Raw genomic sequence first — 20,038 nt, forward strand, 5'->3', positions numbered from 1 at the left:
AGTGCCAGGACACTTGCATTGAAATACAGAAAAAAAGTGCACATAAATATAATGCAAACTTAATATACATGTATTGGGTACATCTATGAGAGGCTGGACCATATGACAACAGAGGGGCTTGTCTGGGAAAACATCCTAGAAGAGAAAAGATCTCTTTGAGGGAGAGACGGGCATAGAGGGTTTCTGGAGATATTTAGTGTGAAGTATATGGAAGAAAATTTTGGAGGAAAGAGAGTAGAAGTGTGGATGGGAGACAGGGAGGATGAAGTAGACAGCTGGAACTGGGGACTTTAGAAGCAGGAAATTAACAGTACATAGTATTTATTATGTGCTTGTTAGTGTTAACCAATGAGCGACGCACTTTTTGTAGGTTTTGTCTAATCTTTACAAAGAAAACTACAAAACAGTTATTTTTAGTTTAGAGGACTTAATAACTTTCTGGCATCCATAGAAATAAGCAAGTGGAAGATCCTGCTTTTTATACCACAGCATGTTGAAAGAAAATTGGTTGCATGAAATTATTGGAAGTTTGAGCTGAAGAGTTACGTGCCTTGCTACCTGTCATCCAAAGAGAAGAGTGATTTATTCATTGTCTTTTATAGAATAATGCATTTTCTTAGTACAAAGAGGCAAGGGGAAGAACAAAGCTGAGCAGAGTTAATTCAGACAAACAGCATAAATTTTAGGAAGCCCACTTAATGAACTTCAATGGGAAGAACTTGTAGGTCCAAGAGTTAAAAAGAAGTACAGTAGCTTCTTATTATTCTGTGCACTATAACAATGACCTTGAAATTATTTTTATCCCTAGGCAAGGACCTGATTTCCTCCAAGAATCTTCTGAACAGACACCAAGTCATCCAGGCTAATATTGCCAGCCATGAGCCACGCATCCAAGTGATAACAGAGAGGGGGAACAAAATGGTAGAGGAAGGTATGTATGATTCAGATTGAATTGACCTGTCATCACTGTGCCAAATATATGAGAAGTTTTTTTTTCAATTTTAGGGCTTCATTCCTTTATCTACGTTGATACTTTTACCTGTATAATTTTCCTTCTACATGAAGTTCTTCTAACATTTCCTGTAGTGAAGTCCTGCTAATAATAAATTCTCTGGGCTTTTGTTTCGGTCTAAAAGACTTCCTTTTGCCTTCATTTTTGAAATACATTTTCACTGGATATAAAATTCTTGGCTGATATTGTCTTTCTTTGAGCATTTTAAAGATGCTGCTGCACTGTCTTCTGACTTGCTGAGTTTCTGGTGAGAAGTCTGCTCTCATTACTATCTTTGCTCTTTTGTACGTGATGTCTTTTTTCCTCTGACTCTTTTATCACTGGTTTTCACCAATTTGCGCCAATTTGATTACAATATAACTTGGTGTAGTGGTCTTTGTTTCTTTAGCTTTGCAGTCGTTGAGCTTCTTGGATCTGCTTTCTTATGGTTCTTCCAGGGAAGTTTTTATTCTGGAACTAATTTAGAGACTAGTCCACTACTAAGGTATAACCCTTCTGAGGATACTACTTCATGTATTATAATATCTTTTCACTTTGGTGGGAGCTAATTTTAATTATTCACAACTCTATATGACCTTAAGAGTTTTTTGGCCTACTGCTTTCCAGTCTTCTTTTCCTTACCCTTGAAGAGTTTCCTGACACATGCGTGCAAAGGAGTAATCAGTCACATACTTCATGGGACCTCACTGTGTATCCCCAAAACTCCATCCCCAGTACAGCACCCTTCTCAGTACTCTGCTCCACAAGCTCTAGCTGTCTTGTCTTCCCCCAACTCTGATCTCTGTCTCCTCAGCATGGTGTGATTGCTAGTTCTATTTGGGCTAGTCCTCCCAGCACTGCAGTCTACAAACTGCCCCAGGCATAAACTGTGGCAATCATAAGGCATAGCTCATTTCTTTCCCTTCTCTCAGGAGTCACACTCCTCTGCCTATCTTCTGAAAATCATTGTATCTTACACTCTGTCTTGTTTTCTAGTTGTTTAGGATGGGAGAACAATTCCTGTAGTAATAAATCTTTTATGGGCAAAAATGAAAATCTGCTTGTTGATTTTTGCCAACACTTCACTGTATCTTCTTGGTTTATCTGTGGAGGTGTTCACCAAATTCTAAAAAACATACTTAACACAATCCTAAGAATGAATTTTAATTCACTGATATTTAAAAAAAAAAAAGAAATGAAAATATGCTGAATTTTCTGCTTAAGCTAGAGAATACAAGTTTTTGGAACTCTGAGCAGTACCCACACATAGGTATTTTGTTTTCAGTCTGTATATCAGAGATTGTACCACCCAATTCACCACCACACATATACCCTATCCCCCATTAGCATCTATTGATGCTTAATCTCACTTATGACATCCCAGTTCCCAGGAACTTAGGTGAAATGTCACATTGACTACATGCAGCATCATTCTCATGGCTCCCTTTCTCTCTCCCAGGTCACCAAAAGGATTAAAGTATAATGGACATTAATGAGGGTAAAACTCTCCTTTTCTATAACTACTCCATAGGACACTTTGCTGCAGAAGATGTGGCCTCTAGGGTCAAGAGTTTGAATGAGAATATGGAATCTCTCCAGGCTCGAGCTGCTAGACGGCAGAATGATCTTGAAGCCAATGTCCAGTTCCAGCAATACCTAGCTGACCTGCATGAAGCAGAAGCATGGATTAGAGAGAGGGAACCTATAGTAGACAACACTAACTATGGGGCTGATGAAGAAGCAGCTGGGGTAAGGTGGGCACAGGGAAGGATATTGTCTAGTACTCACCAAATTAGTACCAAATTAGTACCTGATTAGATTGTGTGACAACTGCAGGTTTTCTCAGATTTTTTGGAGTTTCCAGAGTGATAACCTTTGGCTTTCATCTGCTGGGATAACCTGATTTAACAGAAATCACAAAAGATACACCACGTTTTCCTAACCCCACAGAGATCCATATTTCTTAGAGATTATCTAAGCCCAAAAAGGCATGACCAGACATCTATGCCTGTCTTGGTCCCATCCTAAATTTCCCAGACTGAGCTTGGGATTTCACAAACCAACCATAGTTTTAACATATACTTAATTACTTTATTGTAATAAAGTCAGGCAGACACGTTGGGGCAAGAAGAACTTCAAAGGTCATAATTACCCTTTATATCCATTTCTTTGTTTTGCTCATTGTCCTATGGTCAGCCAGTATAGTATTTCACAAACCCTATGCACTAGAAATACTTGACATGGGCATCTAAACTTATGCCAATATTTAATCCTACAAAGCAATGTTTTCAGCAGTATCCTTTTTCAGCTGTGATGTGCATTGAGAAAACACTTGCAATTTGACTTTATTTTGACTAAAGCAAATATATTGATATTGTTGTTCATTTAACTCTTATTTTCTTGATACTTGCAAATTTAGAGTTAAAAAATTTATTATAGGTGGAGAGTGTCTCGTACCAGGAATTAGGACAATAAGTATAACACAAAACAATAGTTGAAACCCTCCCCAGGGATGCTTAGTGTTCTTCCTGTATTTGCTTCTGATGATCTTCCCATCAACAAATTCAGGCTCTTCTAAAGAAGCATGAGGCCTTTCTGGTGGATCTAAAGGCTTTTGGAAACAGTATGCAAGCTCTTCGGGATCAGGCAGAAGCCTGTCAGGTAAGAAGGACTTAGGTATGACAAGAATCACATTCTCCACCACAGAGTAAAAGGAATTAATTAGGAGATTCTCTTTGTTACCAGTTTTTACTTTACATAGTCCAGGAAGCAACTGCAATAGAAAATAGTCCTGTGATCTTTAGGCAGGCACTGTAGCATCTTTGTAGCACCTACAGAGATTTAGTTTATAAGAATTTCTCAGTAAGTATTATCATTTACTCACTGGTATATTATTTTTTTGCTTTCCTTTTTCATTTTATATTTTCATTCTCCTTCTTTTCTTACTTCTTTTATTTGCATCTCTCCTCTTATATTCCCTCCTGATTTATTTCCTCCCTTTCTTAGGTTTTTTTTTTTAATATACTGACACTTATTAAATGTCTACCATGTGCAAGCATGAATAAAAAATAATCCTGACTTGAAGGAAAATTACAGTCTATTAGGTCATAAATTTTAACAAATAATTGCATATAATAGATATATGAACAGGAAAAAGAATCTCAAAGAAAGGAGTCTTTCATTCTCTTGAAATAAGAGTGCTGGAAGATAGGAAAACCTTCATAGCTGAGGCAAGCCAGTTTATTTTTTTTAAAGGTAGTTTACTATGCAGATAATGAGAAGAAGGGCTCTTCTAGTGAATAAGCTATGAGAGCAAATGCACTGAAGCACAAAATAATCAAGTGTATTTGAGAAATGGGAAATGCAAAGGATTGAGAATGTGAGAATGGCTAGACTGCAAGGTGAAAATAAATGTCTTGAAGAGTGATGGGAGCTGGAATCAACTAAATGATATGGGTATCTCATGGTATAGTGGAAGCAACAGAGGTACACTTCTGACATTCAAGGAATTCTGTCTTATGAGGGGCTCTGAATCCATACATTGGGAGTAGAAAAGACATAGACTCACTATGTCAAGTCAATATATATTTAGAGAGCTTTGGTGCTGTGCCTTCCTCAAGCTCTGCACAGTGGGTGCCTACACAAAAACAGATGGATTTATGAATTGTAAGTTATGAGGAAACAGTACTTGAAGGATACAAAATCAGAGGGATATGTAAGGGGAAGTACATCTTCAGCTCCAATGGGAATGGAGAAGGTGATGAGAGATAGTGGGTCTTTCACTTTCTCAAACAATTTTCTGGAACATGGATGCATACAATCCTTTATTGTCTGCTTAAGAACTGGTGGTTTAGAGCATTTAATATGTTTTTGAAAACTTACATTCTTACTTGCTCACTCTGTGTTCATATTTCCCAGCCCGCCTGTCCCCTGAGAAGTGTTAGGATGGAACGATATCTCTGAAGATGGCATATTGCAGTAGCTCTGTTACTGGCAGCCATGTAAGAGATTTCAGCCAGGGGCTCCCCTCTCCTGTAAGGTGCAGGGATGGCCCACCATGGGTAGGCTGTACAGGGAAATCTTTCCTATGGGTGACTGGCTTGTTCTGCTTACTGTTTTTGTTCAGCAACAACAGGCTGCACCAGTGGAGGAAGCTGCTCGAGAAGAGAGGGTTGTGGCCTTATATGACTTCCAGGCCCGCAGCCCCCGAGAAGTCACCATGAAGAAAGATGATATCTTAACACTGCTCAGTTCCATCAACAAGGTGACTTTCCCTTCTACCTTTCTCCCCATCAACAGGGTGGCTCTTGCAGTCGACTCTCCCAACCCTGCCAGATACCCATATTTTAACCAGCCAATATTTTTCTATTTCTCTCTCTCTTAAATAACCATAATTTATTGAGCAGTATCATTCCTCCAGATGCTGTGTAGGATCCTGTACATATCTTTTGAGATTATAATACCAATTTTACAGTTAACAAAGTGAGGACTCAAAGAGCTTAAGTAACTAGCCCAAAGACATGTAAGCCATGAGTGACAATTCTGTAATATGTTTACAGGATTAAACTGCCTATTTCTTCTCATCTTTCCTTGCTCCTCTTCTGACCCATTGTTCCTAGTAATGGAACAAAAATGGCTGGGGTTAAGAGGAGCCTGGTTAAGGATAAGTTTTTGGTCAACTTAGATTTTCTTTAGCCCTTATGGCTGTGAGAATACTGACAAAGTATTGTCTAGGATTTTAAATATATTTCTCATAAGAGCACGAGAAATATTTTTATATTCTAATGCTTCATTAATCCCCAAAAATGATTGAGAAGAAAAAAAGAGAGCTTGGGATTTGTTACTCTGAGGGCAAGTAATTTTTTTAGAAAAGCAAGATTTTTATTATCAAATAAGCTGTGTTCCAGTCCTCTTTTCTCTTTGCTCAGTCTTCATTTCACCACATTATTCTCTGAGGATGTTAACTCCAGAGCAGTTAGTATAGCAACCCTCCTGTGGAGATCAAGGTCATACTTAAGCATAAAGCATTGGCATAGGTGAATTTCAGGGCAACACACAATATTTAGGGGCTCTGGGAGAGGGATGGTGAGAAGTTATTATACAATATTGTCATATGCAGGTGCTTCACCCACGAAAAGCCCCAGTTCGATTCTGGCCCTATGGGTTTTCTGTGAATTCCTAGTGGACAAAATGCCCCATCATGAAGAGAATGGCTGTCAGTTTTTGAAAACCTCATCACAGTTAAGGATCTAACATCAAGTATCAGATTCCTTGACTTCAGAGGCTTATCTCTGCAATTCCTGCAACTTCTGATGTATCTTCTTTGTAATATATAAAAATTATATGCTACCCATAAGCAATGGTTTGCTTCATCTGGTCATCAGCCTGTCCCTTTGCCTAGAGACTTAGTTATGAGGGTTAAAACTTCTCCTATATGTGGCTTTTCCAAGAACTAAGGAAGAAGTGGGGATTTTCTCTCCCTTTAGGACTGGTGGAAAGTGGAAACTGATGATCACCAAGGCTTTGTGCCAGCTGTCTACGTCAGGAAACTTGCCCGTGATGAGTTTCCTATGCTCCCACAACGGAGGCGAGAAGAGCCAGGCAACATCACCCAGCGTCAGGAACAGATTGAGAACCAGTAAGTTCTGAAGGCTGAAGAACAGAACAGTGTTTGGCCAAACATTTCAGATTGGTCAAAAACACGTCTTATGATTCTATATCTGTTAGATTAAGGATGCTTTGCAAATTCACAGATTTTAAGAGCTGAAAGTAAACTTAAGGTAATTCAAACCCTTTACTTTTTAAATGAGGAAAGGGAACCCCAGAACCATTAAGTCAAGTGCCAGAGGTCAGACACATATTAGGGTCACGTATTCTGACTCCCTGCCTGGCACTCTTTCACTCTTTCAAGGTTATCAAAAGGTCTTCTGACTTCCGTGTGAACTTTACTATGCCAGGCTACTTCATATCCAGTTGTCAATAGGAATGTGAGATTTTCACTTCTATAGAATGAGGAAGGCATATTGCCAGTCATACTGTTGGAACATTGACATTTTTATTGTTTTTAAATGAAACACTTTTGTCTCTCTGTTCTCAATGCTATTTTCCTTCCATCTTTATTTCCTCTTCTCTTTACTGTTTTCTTTTGATTTTTTCCTCCCTCTCATTTTTGTCCCTTTCATTCTCTCCCTTTCTCACCCTGCCTCTACTCTTCTGTGTTTTCTCCATCTCTTATTCCAGATTTCCCATTCTCTTTGTTTCTTCACCCAGGTACCTTTCTCTCCTGGATCGGGCAGAAGAACGCAGACGTCGTCTATTGCAACGTTACAATGAGTTTTTGCTGGCCTATGAGGCAGGAGACATGCTGGACTGGATCCGAGAAAAAAAGGCAGAAAACAGCGGGGTGGAATTAGATGATGTTTGGGAGCTGCAGAAAAAGTTTGATGAGTTCCAAATGGTGAGAAAGAGGAACCAACTCCTCTAGATGGCTTTATGAGGGTTATCATCATTTCCTTTTACCCCATATCTCCTCCTCAGTAACTCCTTAATTTCATATTTGCTAAATATCCTCCCCAAAACTACTGAGACTTCCACATTTCAAATATTTCTCTGGATATTACAAGTGGAAGGAAAATGCAGAGGAAACTAGTCACCCTGACTTTGCAGCCTGCAGTTCCTGCCATTCCCACATCCTACTGGAAGTGCTGGTCTCCCAGAATCTTCACAACTTGTCCTATACTGTCTTGTGTTCCTGCTGCCCAGGTTGAGATGGGGTGTTGTGAGACTCTTGCAAGATCTAATTATGGGGCAGAAGTTTGGATGGAAAGGTGGGAAGAACAACCTGACTTTACAACCAGAAAATTTCTAATTTTCTGCCTACCTAAAACTTTTCCATTCTCCTTTATTCTCTCAGATCCATTCCATTATTTTAACTAGCAATTAGTATAAACTACTTCCTCCTTTCTTTTCCATATGATACTTTCCTTACACATGGAACTCAAAACTATACAAAGCTATCGATTGATCGATCGATAGATAGATAGATAGATAAAGATAAAGCACATATATATACATATGGAGAGAGAGAGAAGTGAAAGAAAGGGAAGGGGAAAAAAAGAGGGTACAATTTATAAAAGAATACCAAGAATGAGACTTCCATGAGGAAACTCATTAAAAGCCCATTTCATAGTGAAATAAACAATGTCATCACCGTAGACATGGTGATGAGTTCCCTAGAGCTGTTACAACATCTTAATATAAGCAAATTGCAACTTAGGCAATGAAATTCTACAAAAGGTGGAGGAATTTGTATTGGTAGCAAAGAACATTACATGGCTCAGGTATAGACTCCTTTGATGGTATAATTTAATCCAGGGAGAAATCTAGGAAAATTAATGTGCTCCATAATCCATATAAATAACAGCTCTCTTGTCACGTTTTTGATAGCCACTGGGTATCAGGGAGTTTAAAGGTACTCTTCTTTGTGGCAGATTGGAGGAAGGCAGTTTGCTGTGTTCTGCAAATGTGGTTAGCAATATGTTTTAACCTGTAGCCAAGTCGGGGCAAAGATGAGCAGGTAAGTATGAAAGATTCTTGAGAAGGGGATTTATACTGCTTTGGATACATTTTCCCACCTAGGATTTGAAGACCAATGAGCCTCGGCTGAGGGATATCAACAAGGTGGCTGATGATCTTCAATTTGAAGAGCTTCTGACACCAGAAGGAGCTCAAATACAGCAGGTAACTATGGCTCCTTATTTCTTCTCACCACCAGGTTTGGGAAATCTTCATTTCATTTAAAAATACTTAATTTCATATTCTGAAGATCAACTAGAACATGCAGAAGGTAATGACAGTATGGAGCTAGCTACAGGAAAGGTCAAAGGAAATAGTTCAGATAGTCCAGCCATGTATCCATTTTAACTGATCTGAAATCTATAAATTGCCACACACCCCCCATCGCCACAAGAAATTCAGTGATCAAATGCATGAATACAAAGAAAATGCAGATAAAGGAACTATGACAGTGGGAAGTGGTTAATCAATAAAGTTTACTGGAAGAGATACTCTAATAAAATCTGATGAAAGAAGAATATAGGTAATAGAGATGGGGGAAAAGGCATTCTAGACCTGACTCAGATTTGGACTTGTGGTTCCATAAAAGATGTAATGAATTAATAGAATGTCTAGTCCAGTTCTCTGAGTTGTCATAAACCAGTGAGGATGAAGTCTCTGCCTCCTTTTGTGGTGATTGACCTGGGGTAAGAGTGAGAAGGAAAGTGCATAGGAACAATTTGCTTACTCTCTACAGTAAAATAGGGTTCTAAGAGGCTACCTGGTTTAGTAATTTCAAGACACAGAGCGGTATTATATTTCTCATAGAGAAAGGTAATACCTTCTAACTACCAAGGCAACACTTTCCACTCATTTTTTAGAGGTTGTAATATATCTCTGTGGCAGCCAACATCAATTGCTGCTCTAAGGTGGATTGTTCCACCCTAGAACATCAGTTTCAGAAGAAAACAAATTCCTTTCTTAACTACATTGGCATAGTTGAGACCCAAGTTCAAGCTATCCAAGAAAGAAAGGAACCTGTGCATTTTCTAAAGGAGATAACATGAAAACAACCAGGGTTTAAGCCCCATCTAGTCTTTTTTTTTTTTTTTTTTAACATCTTTACTGGGTTATAATTGCTTTACAATCGTGTGTTAGTTTCTGCTTTATAACAAAGTGAATCAGTTATACATATACATATGTCCCCATATCTCTTCCCTCTTGCATCTCCCTCCCTCCCACCCTCCCTATCCCACCCCTCTAGGTGGTCACAAAGCACCGAGCTGATATCCCTGTGCCATGCAGCCGCTTCCCACTAGCTATCTATTTTACATTTGGTAGTGTATATATGTCCATGCCACTCTCTCACTTTGTCCCAGCTTACCCTTCCCCCTCCCCATATCCTCAAGTCCATTCTCTATTAGGTCTGCATCTTTAGTCCTGTCTTGCCCCTAGGCTCTTCATGACCACTTTTTTTTTTTTTTTTAGATTCCATATATATGTGTTAGCATACGGTATTCGTTTTTCTCTTTCTGACTTACTTCACTCTGTATGACAGTCTCTAGGTCCATCCACCTCACTACAAATAACTCAGTTTCGTTCCTCTTTATGGCTGAGTAATATTCCATTGTTCCATTCCATTGCCACATCTTCTTTATCCATTCATCTGTTGATGGACACTTAGGTTGCTTCCATGTCCTGGCTATTGTAAATAGAGCTGCAATGAACATTTTGGTACATGAATTATGGTTTTCTCAGGGTACATGCCCAGTACTGGGATTGCTGGGACGTATGATAGTTCTATTTTTAGTTTTTTAAGGAACCTCCATACTGTTCTTCATCGTGGCTGTATAAATTTACATTCCCACCAACAGTGCAAGAGGGTTCCCTTTTCTCCACACCCTCCCCAGCATTTATTGTTTGTAGATTTTTTGATGAAAGCCATTCTGACGGTGTGAGGTGATACCTCATTGTAGTTTTGATTTGCATTTCTCTAATGATTAATGATGTTGAGCATTCTTTCATGTATCTGTAGTCAATCTGTATATCTTCTTTGGAGAAATGTCTATTTAGGTCTTCTGTCCATTTTTGGATTGGGTTGTTTGTTTTTTTTTTGATATTGAGCTGCATGAGCTGCTTGTAAATTTTGGAGATTAATCCTTGGTCAGTTGCTTCATTTGCAAATATTTTCTCCCATTCTGAGGGTTGTCTTTTCGTCTTGTTTATGGTTTCCTTTGTTGTGCAAAAGCTTTGACGTTTCATTAGGTCCCATTTGTTTTTATTTCCATTTCTCTAGGAGGTGTGTCAAAAAGGATCTTGCTGTGATTTTTTGTCATAGAGTGTTCTGCCTATATTTTCCTATAAGAGTTTGATGTTGTCTGGCCTTACATTTAGGTCTTTAATCCATTTTGAGCTTACTTTTGTGTATGGTGTTAGGGAGTGTTCTAATTTCATTCTTTTAAATGTAGCTGTCCAGTTTTCGCAGCATCACTTATTAAAGAGGCTGTCTTTTCTCCACTGTATATTCTTGCCTCCTTTATCAAAGATAAGGTGACCATATGTGCATGGGTTTATCTCTGGACTTTCTATCATGTTCCATTGGTCTATATTTCTGTGTGTGCCAGTACCATACTGTCTTGATTACTGTAGCTTTGTAGTATAGTCTGAAGTCAGGGAGCCTGATTCCTCCAGCTCCGTTTTTCTTTCTCAAGATTGCTTTGGCTATTCAGGGTCTGTTGTGTTTCCATAAAAATTGTGAAATTTTTTGTTCTAGTTCTGTGAAAAATAGCAGTGGTAGTTTGATAATGATTGCATTGAATCTGTAGATTGCTCTGGGTAGTATAGTCATTTTCACAATGTTGATTCTTCCAATCCAATAACATGGTCTATCTCTCCATCTGTTTGTATCATCTTTAATTTCTTTCATCAGTGTCTTATAATTTTCACCATATAGGTCTCTTGTCTCCTTAGGTAGGTTTATTCCTAGATATTTTATTCTTTTTGTTGCAATGGTAAATGAGAGTGTTTTCTTAATTTCACTTTCAGATTTTTCATCATTAGTGTATAGGAATGCAAGATATTTCTGTGCATTAATTTTGTATCCTGCTACTTTGCCAAATTCATTGATTAGCTCTAGTAGTTTTCTGGTAGAATCTTTAGATTCTCTATGTATAGTATCATGTCATCTGCAAACAGTGACAGCTTTACTTCTTTTCCGATTTGGATTCTTTTTATTTCTTTTTCTTCTCTGATTGCTGTGGCTAAAGAGGAAATCAAAAAATACCTAGAAACAAATGACAATGAAAACACAATGACCCAAAACCTATGGGATGCAGCAAAAGCAGTTCTAATAGGGAAGTTTATAGCAATACAATCCTACCTAAAGAAACAAGAAACATCTCAAATAAACAACCTAACCTTACACCTAAAGCAATTAGAGAATGAAAAAAAATAAAAAACAAAGTTAGCAGAAGGAAAAAAATCATAAAGATCAGATCAGAAATAAATGAAAAAGAAATGAAGGAAATGATAGAAAAGATCAATAAAACTAAAAGCTGGTTCTTTGAGAAGATAAACAAAATTGATAAACCATTAGCCAGACTTATCCAGAAAAAAAGGGAGAAGACTCAAATTAACAGAATTAGAAATGAAAAAGGAGAAGTCACAACTGACACTGCAGAAATACAAACGATCATGAGAGATTACTACAAGCAACTCTATACCAATAAAATGGACAACCTGGAAAAAATGGACAAATTCTTAGAAATGCACAACCTTCTGAGACTGAACCAGGAAGAAATAGCAAATATGAACAGACCAATCACAAGCACTGAAATTGAAACTGTGATTAAAAATCTTCCAACAAACAAAAGCCCAGGACCAGATGGCTTCACAGGAGAATTCTATCAAACCTTTAGAAAAGAGCTAACACCTATCCTTCTGAAACTCTTCCAAAATATAGCAGAGGAACACTCCCAAACTCATTCTACGAAGCTACCATCACTCTGATACCAAAACCAGACAAAGATGTCACAAAGAAAGAAAACTACAGGCCAATATCACTGACGACCATAGATGCAAAAATCCTCAACAAAATACTAGCAAACAGAATCCAACAGCACATTAAAAGGATCATACACTATGATCAAGTGGGATTTATCCCAGGAATGCAAGGATTCTTTAACATACGCAAATCAATCAACGTGATACATCATATAACCAAATTGAATGAGAAAAACCATATGATCATCTCAATAGATGCAGAGAAACCTTTCTACAAAATTCAACCCCCATTTATGATAAAAACCCTCCAGAAATTAGGGATAGAGGGAACTTTCCTCAACATAATAAAGGCCATATATGACAAACCCACAGTCAACATCGTCCTCAATGGTGAAAAAGTGAAACTGTTCCCACTAAGATCAGGAACAAGACAAGTTTGCCCACTCTCACCACTATTATTCAACACAGTTTTGGAAGTCTTAGCCACAACCATCTAGTCTTTAGACACCACTGAGCTGTCTGAGTTAGCTCCCTAACTAAAGTCTGTGTTTGCCTCTTTCAGGAATTGAATGCCCGCTGGGGGTCCTTGCAGAGGCTGGCAGAGGAACAGCGCCAGCTGTTGGGCAGTGCCCATGCTGTCCAAATGTTTCACAGGTAAGAATTTTAACTGAAAACAGTGCTACTCTAGAACCCGCTCAAGAACTGCCAATTCTACTTAGTATAGTAGATCCATAGCTATAAATTTAACCCTTCTTCCTGGAGAAAATCAGAAATCAGGCGCTTCAGTAGTAGATTGCTCACTTGACACATAGACTACTCCCAGACAACAAACTTCAATTTTCTAGTACCTAGGCTTGGGCCCTGGTACATACATAATTAGCAGTCTTTATATGTTTTCATGATAGTGAATGAAAATTGAAGTTGAAACAAGAGGTTTAAGTAATTACATTTCTGAACTAGAAGTAGACAGTAGAGGGCAAGAAACACCATATTGACTCCAACTGCTGATTCAACAATTTTTTATGTCTGATTTCCAAATCTGTGTCTATACTAAGAAACACACACAACTAAGTAAGCAAACAAATGAATGAACAAGCCTAATGAAAGCCAAACACCTTTACTGTGTATAAATGTATTTTTGAATATTCGGAGAAGGGAAAACTGAAGCAGACAGGTCTTGTTTAGAATGGCTTAAGTTGGAAAATCATGAAACGTAACAGTTAAGCATGGAGTTTTCCATCAGGCTACCTGGTTGAAAGTTAGGCTCCACCATTTGGCAGTGGTATAACCTTGAAAAAATAGTTAATTTCTTTTTTTTTTTCTGCTTAGCCTCTTAAGCTTTAGTTTTCTCATATGTGAAATGGGACTGGTAATAGTAACTAGGCCTCAAGTAGTTGTTGTAAAGATTAAATGCACCTAAGTTCTAACACATTAAAAAGGATGATGATGGTGGTAGTGATGACTTCTTTATGAACTCAGCTAGTCTGCCTCTAGTATGCCTATTATTCTTAAACTCTTCACTCTCATGTACCAGAGAAGCAGATGACACCAAGGAACAGATTGAGAAGAAGTGCCAGACCCTCAGTGCTGCTGACCCTGGCTCAGACTTGTTCAGTGTTCAAGCCCTTCAGCGACAGCATGAGGGCTTTGAGAGGGACCTCATACCCCTGGAGGAAAAGGTGAGACGTGCTTTTAAGCTTTTCCAACACATTCATCTTCATATTTATACCTATTAATGTCCTTTTCTTTGGTTTTATTGTCCAGTCTCTTATTCTTATAGTTCTCTTTATCCTACTGCATACTTGTACTTTTACCTTGTCCCTAAGGCAAGTCCACTAAGAGGACATGCCCCAGGACCATTCACATGGAGGGAAAACTTTTTAAATTTTTAAAAATTATAGTTGATTTACAAAGTTGTGTTAATTACTGCTGTACAGCAAAGTAATTCAGTTATACATATATATATATATATATATATATATATATATATACATTCTTTCTTTATATTCTTTTCTATTATGGTTTATCATAGGATATTGAATATAGTTATCTGGGCTATACAGTAGGACCTTATTGTTTATCCATTCTATATAGAAAAGCTTGCATCTGCTAACCCCAACCTCCCACTCCATTCCTCCCCCAAGCCCCTCCCCCTTGGCAACCACCAGTCTGTTCTCTATGTCCATGATTCTGTTTCTGTTTCATAGGTAGGTTCATTTGTGTTATATTTTAGATTCCACATATAAGTGATATCATATGGTATTTGTCTTTCTATTTCTGACTTACTTCACTTAGTATGATAATATCTAGTTGCATCCATGTTGCTGCAAAGGGCATTATTTCATTCCTTTTTATGGCTGAGTAATATTCCTTTGTATATATACCACATCTTCTTTATCCATTCATCTGTCGATGGACATTTAGTATGCTTCCATGTCTTGGCTATTGTAAATGGTGCTGCTATGAACATAGGGGTGCATGTATCTTTTGAATTATAGTTTTGTCTGGATATATGCCCAGGAGTGGGATTGCTGGATCATAGGGTAATTCTTAGAATTCTTAGAATTCTTCTTAAAAACTTATTTTTAGTTTTCTGAGGAACCTCCATACTGTTTTCCACAGTGGCTGCACCAAATTACATTGAGGGAAAATATATTGTAAATGAACTTCCTACTATCTAAGTACCTCTTTAGTGAGTTCCAATAGGCCAGAACTTACAGAAGTTAGTTGGAGGTCAGCAGCCTAAGATAAATAGGAAATGGCCAGATCTACGCCTGAGTATGGTACAGAGTTTCCTTAGCAAGGGATTGAAGGAGCTTAATCCTACTCTGACCAAAAAATAATCTCTAGAGCTTGCCAAATACACTTTGGAAAAATCAGAGACATCATAGAACTTGCATTATCATATAAAGCAAAAAGAAGCACAGAAAATGTCTACATTGAATAGATTTTCACATTAAAAATTAGACATTTGCCACCGAGTCAATCACCGTGCCTGATAGCCTTGTTATATATTTATTTATTTGTTTGTTTATTTATTTTTACAAAGGTTTATTCTTAAATGTACAATATTTTATAAAGTAGCAAGGTGTTCTTGTACCTCATTGAAGTCTATTTGAGGAAGGAGCACCACCGGGGCTTGGAACTCTTCCTTTCCTAAGATTCAGGTGTTACTCCAGGCTGATTATCAGAGCTCTTGACTTCCTAGGTGTCTGTATTGGGGGAGACAGCAGATCGGCTCAGTGAGTCCCACCCAGATGCCACCGATGACCTGCAGAGGCAGCGACTGGAGCTGAATGAGGCCTGGAATGACCTGCTTGGGCTTACGGAGGAACGTAAGGAGAACCTACAGGAGGACCTAAAATTCTTCCTGTTCCTCAGCCAGGCCAGGTAAAGCTCCAGAGGCAGACTTCCACCAGGTGGTGTGGGCAATTTCCAAGTCTGGCCCATGAGCAGAGCATCTAGGAGCAGTCTAGGTACAGGTGCTCTTCACTGCTGGGTTTGGAGTGTGCCTCTAGGCCCAGATTGTACCTCCAGTAAGGCACAAAATTCTCATTTTCAGTATCTCAAGCCAATTCCTTCAAACTGAAATATTTCAGTTTGAAGGAATGTGTGGTTATCTATACCAATTAAGTAAGTTTCTATAGAGTGTATATTATATATAAGGTGTTATATCAGGAATTACAGGATATAGGGGGGGTTAGTCTACTGGAGAAGCAAAGAAGAATACAGATAACCATGGTAGAACATAATACAGCCCAAAACACACATCCTAGCAAATAGATGGAACTATGCAAACAAAAGTGTGAGAATAAGAAAGGTACAGAATACCCATGATGTGGGGACAGCTAGAGCCTGGGTTTTGTATGTCACAGGGGTAAGGAGAACTAGCAAGAGATAAACTCAGAAATGTTAAAATCAAGTCCTGGAGAAGTTTCACTGCCTTGCTAAAGACCTTAGACATTATCACGTTTTAGCAAATATGCACTTTTTCTGTGGAACAGTTCTCACATCCTGCCCCATCATATCAGTCTGCTGAGAGGATCATTTAGAATTGAGGGTTCAGGAAGTAGTATTTTGCAATGCAACACTTTTGAAGAAAAAAGGGGGAAACTTTGGCAAATGATTGCAGTTGCCCTTGGTAACACCCTCCCCAATTCAGGGTCTCTGGAAAGCTATAGTTTTTCATACAGTATAAATAAATCGCATCCATACTCATTCTCCCAAATCATATATATGCTCATATATCTCTGTATATATAGGTTCTACCTGTAATTCAGATTCCAAGTTAAATGCCGCCTCTTTCTCTTTATGAAGTCTTACTTTTCAATATTTCAAAAGCAATATCCCCACCCTCAGAGCAACTCTAACACCTTATTTTATCTCTTTAGGACAGTCTTGCTTTTTAGTACTTTTTAAAAATATGTATTAGTGTCTATGTTTTGTTTGCTTTTTTTTTTTCTTCTTTCAGTATAAAGTGTGAGCTCCTGGAAGGCACAAATATATCTCTTTCACAATGTTTGGTGCTTAGTAAACACCCAATAAAACTCAGTTGTTTAAATAAGTGAATAAATAAATTTACAAAAGAAGAGACCATTCTGCCCTAAAGCTACTGATTCCTATTTAACAAACAAGAGCAAGGGCATTCTTCATGAGATGCTTAATCTGACCATCATATATAATTTTTTAAGTCAATGCATTATTATTTGACATTTACCATCTGGAGCAGATGTACTTGAGCTTTCCTTGTCTAATTTCTTGACTGCTAAAAGAGTGGGAAATGGCCCTGATTTAGTCAATAGCACAGGAGTAGGGGGTGGAGGTGCTATGTGTGTGTATGTGTTGGACAGAAACATGTACTGGATTCTATTGGGAATAAAAGTAAGAAGAAAGACATGCCTTCCCTGAGATTCTATACTAAAATAGATCTTTAAACCCAAGATCTATCCACTTTAAAGGAACAGGACTTGTTAGCAGTAATGGAATATGTACCAGTCCAGGATTCCAGTGTCTGGGTTCTACTCCAGATGTCTGCTTTTAGTTTTAGCACATGGGAAAATTGCTTACATTCTCTAGGCCAACTTCTTCATATCCAAAATGGAAAAAAAAAGAATTCCCAGAATTCTACACAAAATTATTGCAAGAATCAAAAGAGATAATAAGTGAAGAAAATTTCAAATGCAAGGGAATGCTATTATTAAGTTATAAAGTGAAAACAACAAATCTAAAATGTGTGAAGTATATAAACCTGATAGAAAATACTGATATGGAAATGTTTTTTAGAGGAGAAAAAGCCCAAGGACAGACAGTTCTATAGCAAGTTACAAGGTTCTCTTGTCAATCTCAATATGTCTCTTTCTCTAGGGACCAACAGAATTGGCTCAGTGGCATTGGTGGCATGGTATCATCCCGGGAGCTAGCTGAGGATTTAACTGGCACAGAGATCATGATAGAGCGACACCAGGTATGGTTACAAAAGCCGTAGTGCCTGATCACATGACCTCACAACCTTCCCTCATTTTACAACTTTGGTGAGATGTCACTGGCCTCACCAGTCTCTGCCCCCTTTTTGCCACAGGAGCATCTTGCTGAAATGGAGGCCGAGGCTCCCACCTTCCAAGCCTTAGAAGACTTCGGTACAGATCTTATAAGCAGTGGGCACCGTGCCAGCCCTGAAATTGAAGAAAAGCTTCAAGCTGTCAAACTAGAGAGAGATGAGTTGGAGAAAGCTTGGGAACAACGCAAGAAGATGCTAGATCAGTGTCTGGAATTGCAGGTACTGCAAATTCCCAATCATTAGGCAGGATTAGCTGCAGTCTGTTCCATCTATGTAATTTTACATGGTTAATACACGTGCTTATTTCACTGGACTTCCATGCTGAAAGCATAAGGGCATCTCTTGATTATCTGACATTGTATTTCCTGCTCTGTAGACTGTTCATTGTGGTGTTCTTTACTCCTTATTCCTGTTAAAAAAACAAACAAAATGGGGGTCAGTCCCAGGGCATGGGGGGCGTAAAATTGGGTGATTATACTTTATTGATTGATTGAGGGTTTGATTGATTGAGTTTTATTGAGAACCTACTGTGTGCAGGGCCCTGGGAACACAAAGATTAGTAAGATAGTGTCTCTTTTCTAAAAGTAATGAAATTAGACATGTAGGCAGATCATTCTCATACAGTAAGATAATCACTGATAAAATGTATGAGTGTTTTGAGATTATGGCAGACGGAGTGATTAACGCTTTTGAGGGAAGGGAGTGAGAGTGTCACAGGCTACCCTGAAAAATACCAGAGTTTATTAGAGTCTGAAAGAAATAACCAGCCAGTACTTATGTATAGGATATGGGAAATAGTACCCCAAGAATGGAGTATAGCTTATATGAGAACATAAAACATCTTTTCAGGGAAGAGTAAAAGGTCCAGTATAGCTAAGATTTATGGTATGAATGTTTCTTGGAAGAATATTGGCACCCCTTACAGGGTCCCTTATATCAATATCACAGGAGACTGGGGAGATAATTTCCTCTGTCCACCTGGAATGAATATATCATATACATTCAACTTTATTCCCCATAGTTTTTCCGAGGGAACTGTGATCAGGCTGAGAGCTGGATGGTGGTACGTGAGAATTACCTAAGGTCAGATGATAAGGGTTCCTTAGACAGTCTGGAGGCCTTGATGAAGAAACGTGATGATTTGGACAAAGCAATCACTGCCCAGGTAATAACAACTAACATAAGAATTCCAATAATAACTATTAGTAATAATAACAGAAATTCTACACGTTTGTGGTTTATACTTATTTTAATTCCCATTTGATTCTTAGAGAAAACTCTGAAGTAGGCAGGGCACATGGTGGCTTAGTCTTAGCCAAGTCGCATGTGACATTGGACTTTTTACTTTAAATCCAGCTTTTTAAAACTTGACTTTTAGAATTGGAAGCTATTTAATATACTGTCTAACATCCCATCCAATGTAGGAATCATCTTCTACAATGGCCATGGGAAGTGTCTCTTCTATAGGGAACTCAGCACCATGCTGAGATGGGAAGTAGCTCATTTTTGTATCATTATCGTTTCTCCTCTTGTTGAGTTAAAATCCACCTCCCCATAAGGCATCTACCTTTTGGCCTTAGTTTTGTTTCCCTTTGTGAAGCCACAAAGGATATCACCGTCCTTTTCTAGGAGGGAGTCTGGGATTGCATGAAGGGCCTAATTTCTGTGCATCTGGGTTTTTTTCTCTTTCTTTTATCTAGGAAGAGAAGATCACTGAGCTAGAACTTTTTGCTGAGCAGCTCATAGCTAATGACCACTATGCCAAGGAAGAGATTGCTGCTCGGCGCCAACGGGTACTAGACAGGTCAGTCCTGAGCACTTGTTTTGTGAGTTATAGGTAGATGTAGCAAAGTGGCCTCTTTGTTAACATTGAAGATGGTAGTAACACTGAGTTCTCATTTCTAAATGCCTAAAACTACCTTGAAAATTTGGGA

General features: G+C 38.4%; 1 protein-coding gene across 1 annotated transcript in view; it reads left to right on the forward strand.

Annotated features, from left to right (window-relative positions):
- Window positions 1–20,038, forward strand: part of SPTA1 (spectrin alpha, erythrocytic 1) — a 74,408-nt gene that overhangs the window by 29,170 nt on the left and 25,200 nt on the right. Inside the window, exons 17-30 of the mRNA XM_082407761.1 lie at window positions 809–931; window positions 2,523–2,740; window positions 3,560–3,652; window positions 5,118–5,255; window positions 6,478–6,629; window positions 7,262–7,448; window positions 8,630–8,731; window positions 13,110–13,201; window positions 14,082–14,226; window positions 15,756–15,937; window positions 17,912–18,011; window positions 18,126–18,323; window positions 19,126–19,269; window positions 19,805–19,908. Of these exons, the coding sequence (XP_082263887.1) occupies window positions 809–931; window positions 2,523–2,740; window positions 3,560–3,652; window positions 5,118–5,255; window positions 6,478–6,629; window positions 7,262–7,448; window positions 8,630–8,731; window positions 13,110–13,201; window positions 14,082–14,226; window positions 15,756–15,937; window positions 17,912–18,011; window positions 18,126–18,323; window positions 19,126–19,269; window positions 19,805–19,908 (1,978 nt within the window). The remainder of the gene's footprint in view (window positions 1–808; window positions 932–2,522; window positions 2,741–3,559; window positions 3,653–5,117; window positions 5,256–6,477; window positions 6,630–7,261; window positions 7,449–8,629; window positions 8,732–13,109; window positions 13,202–14,081; window positions 14,227–15,755; window positions 15,938–17,911; window positions 18,012–18,125; window positions 18,324–19,125; window positions 19,270–19,804; window positions 19,909–20,038) is intronic.

Source organism: Balaenoptera borealis, assembly GCF_965194805.1.
Source record: "Balaenoptera borealis genome assembly, chromosome: 1".
Taxonomy (NCBI): domain Eukaryota; kingdom Metazoa; phylum Chordata; class Mammalia; order Artiodactyla; family Balaenopteridae; genus Balaenoptera; species Balaenoptera borealis.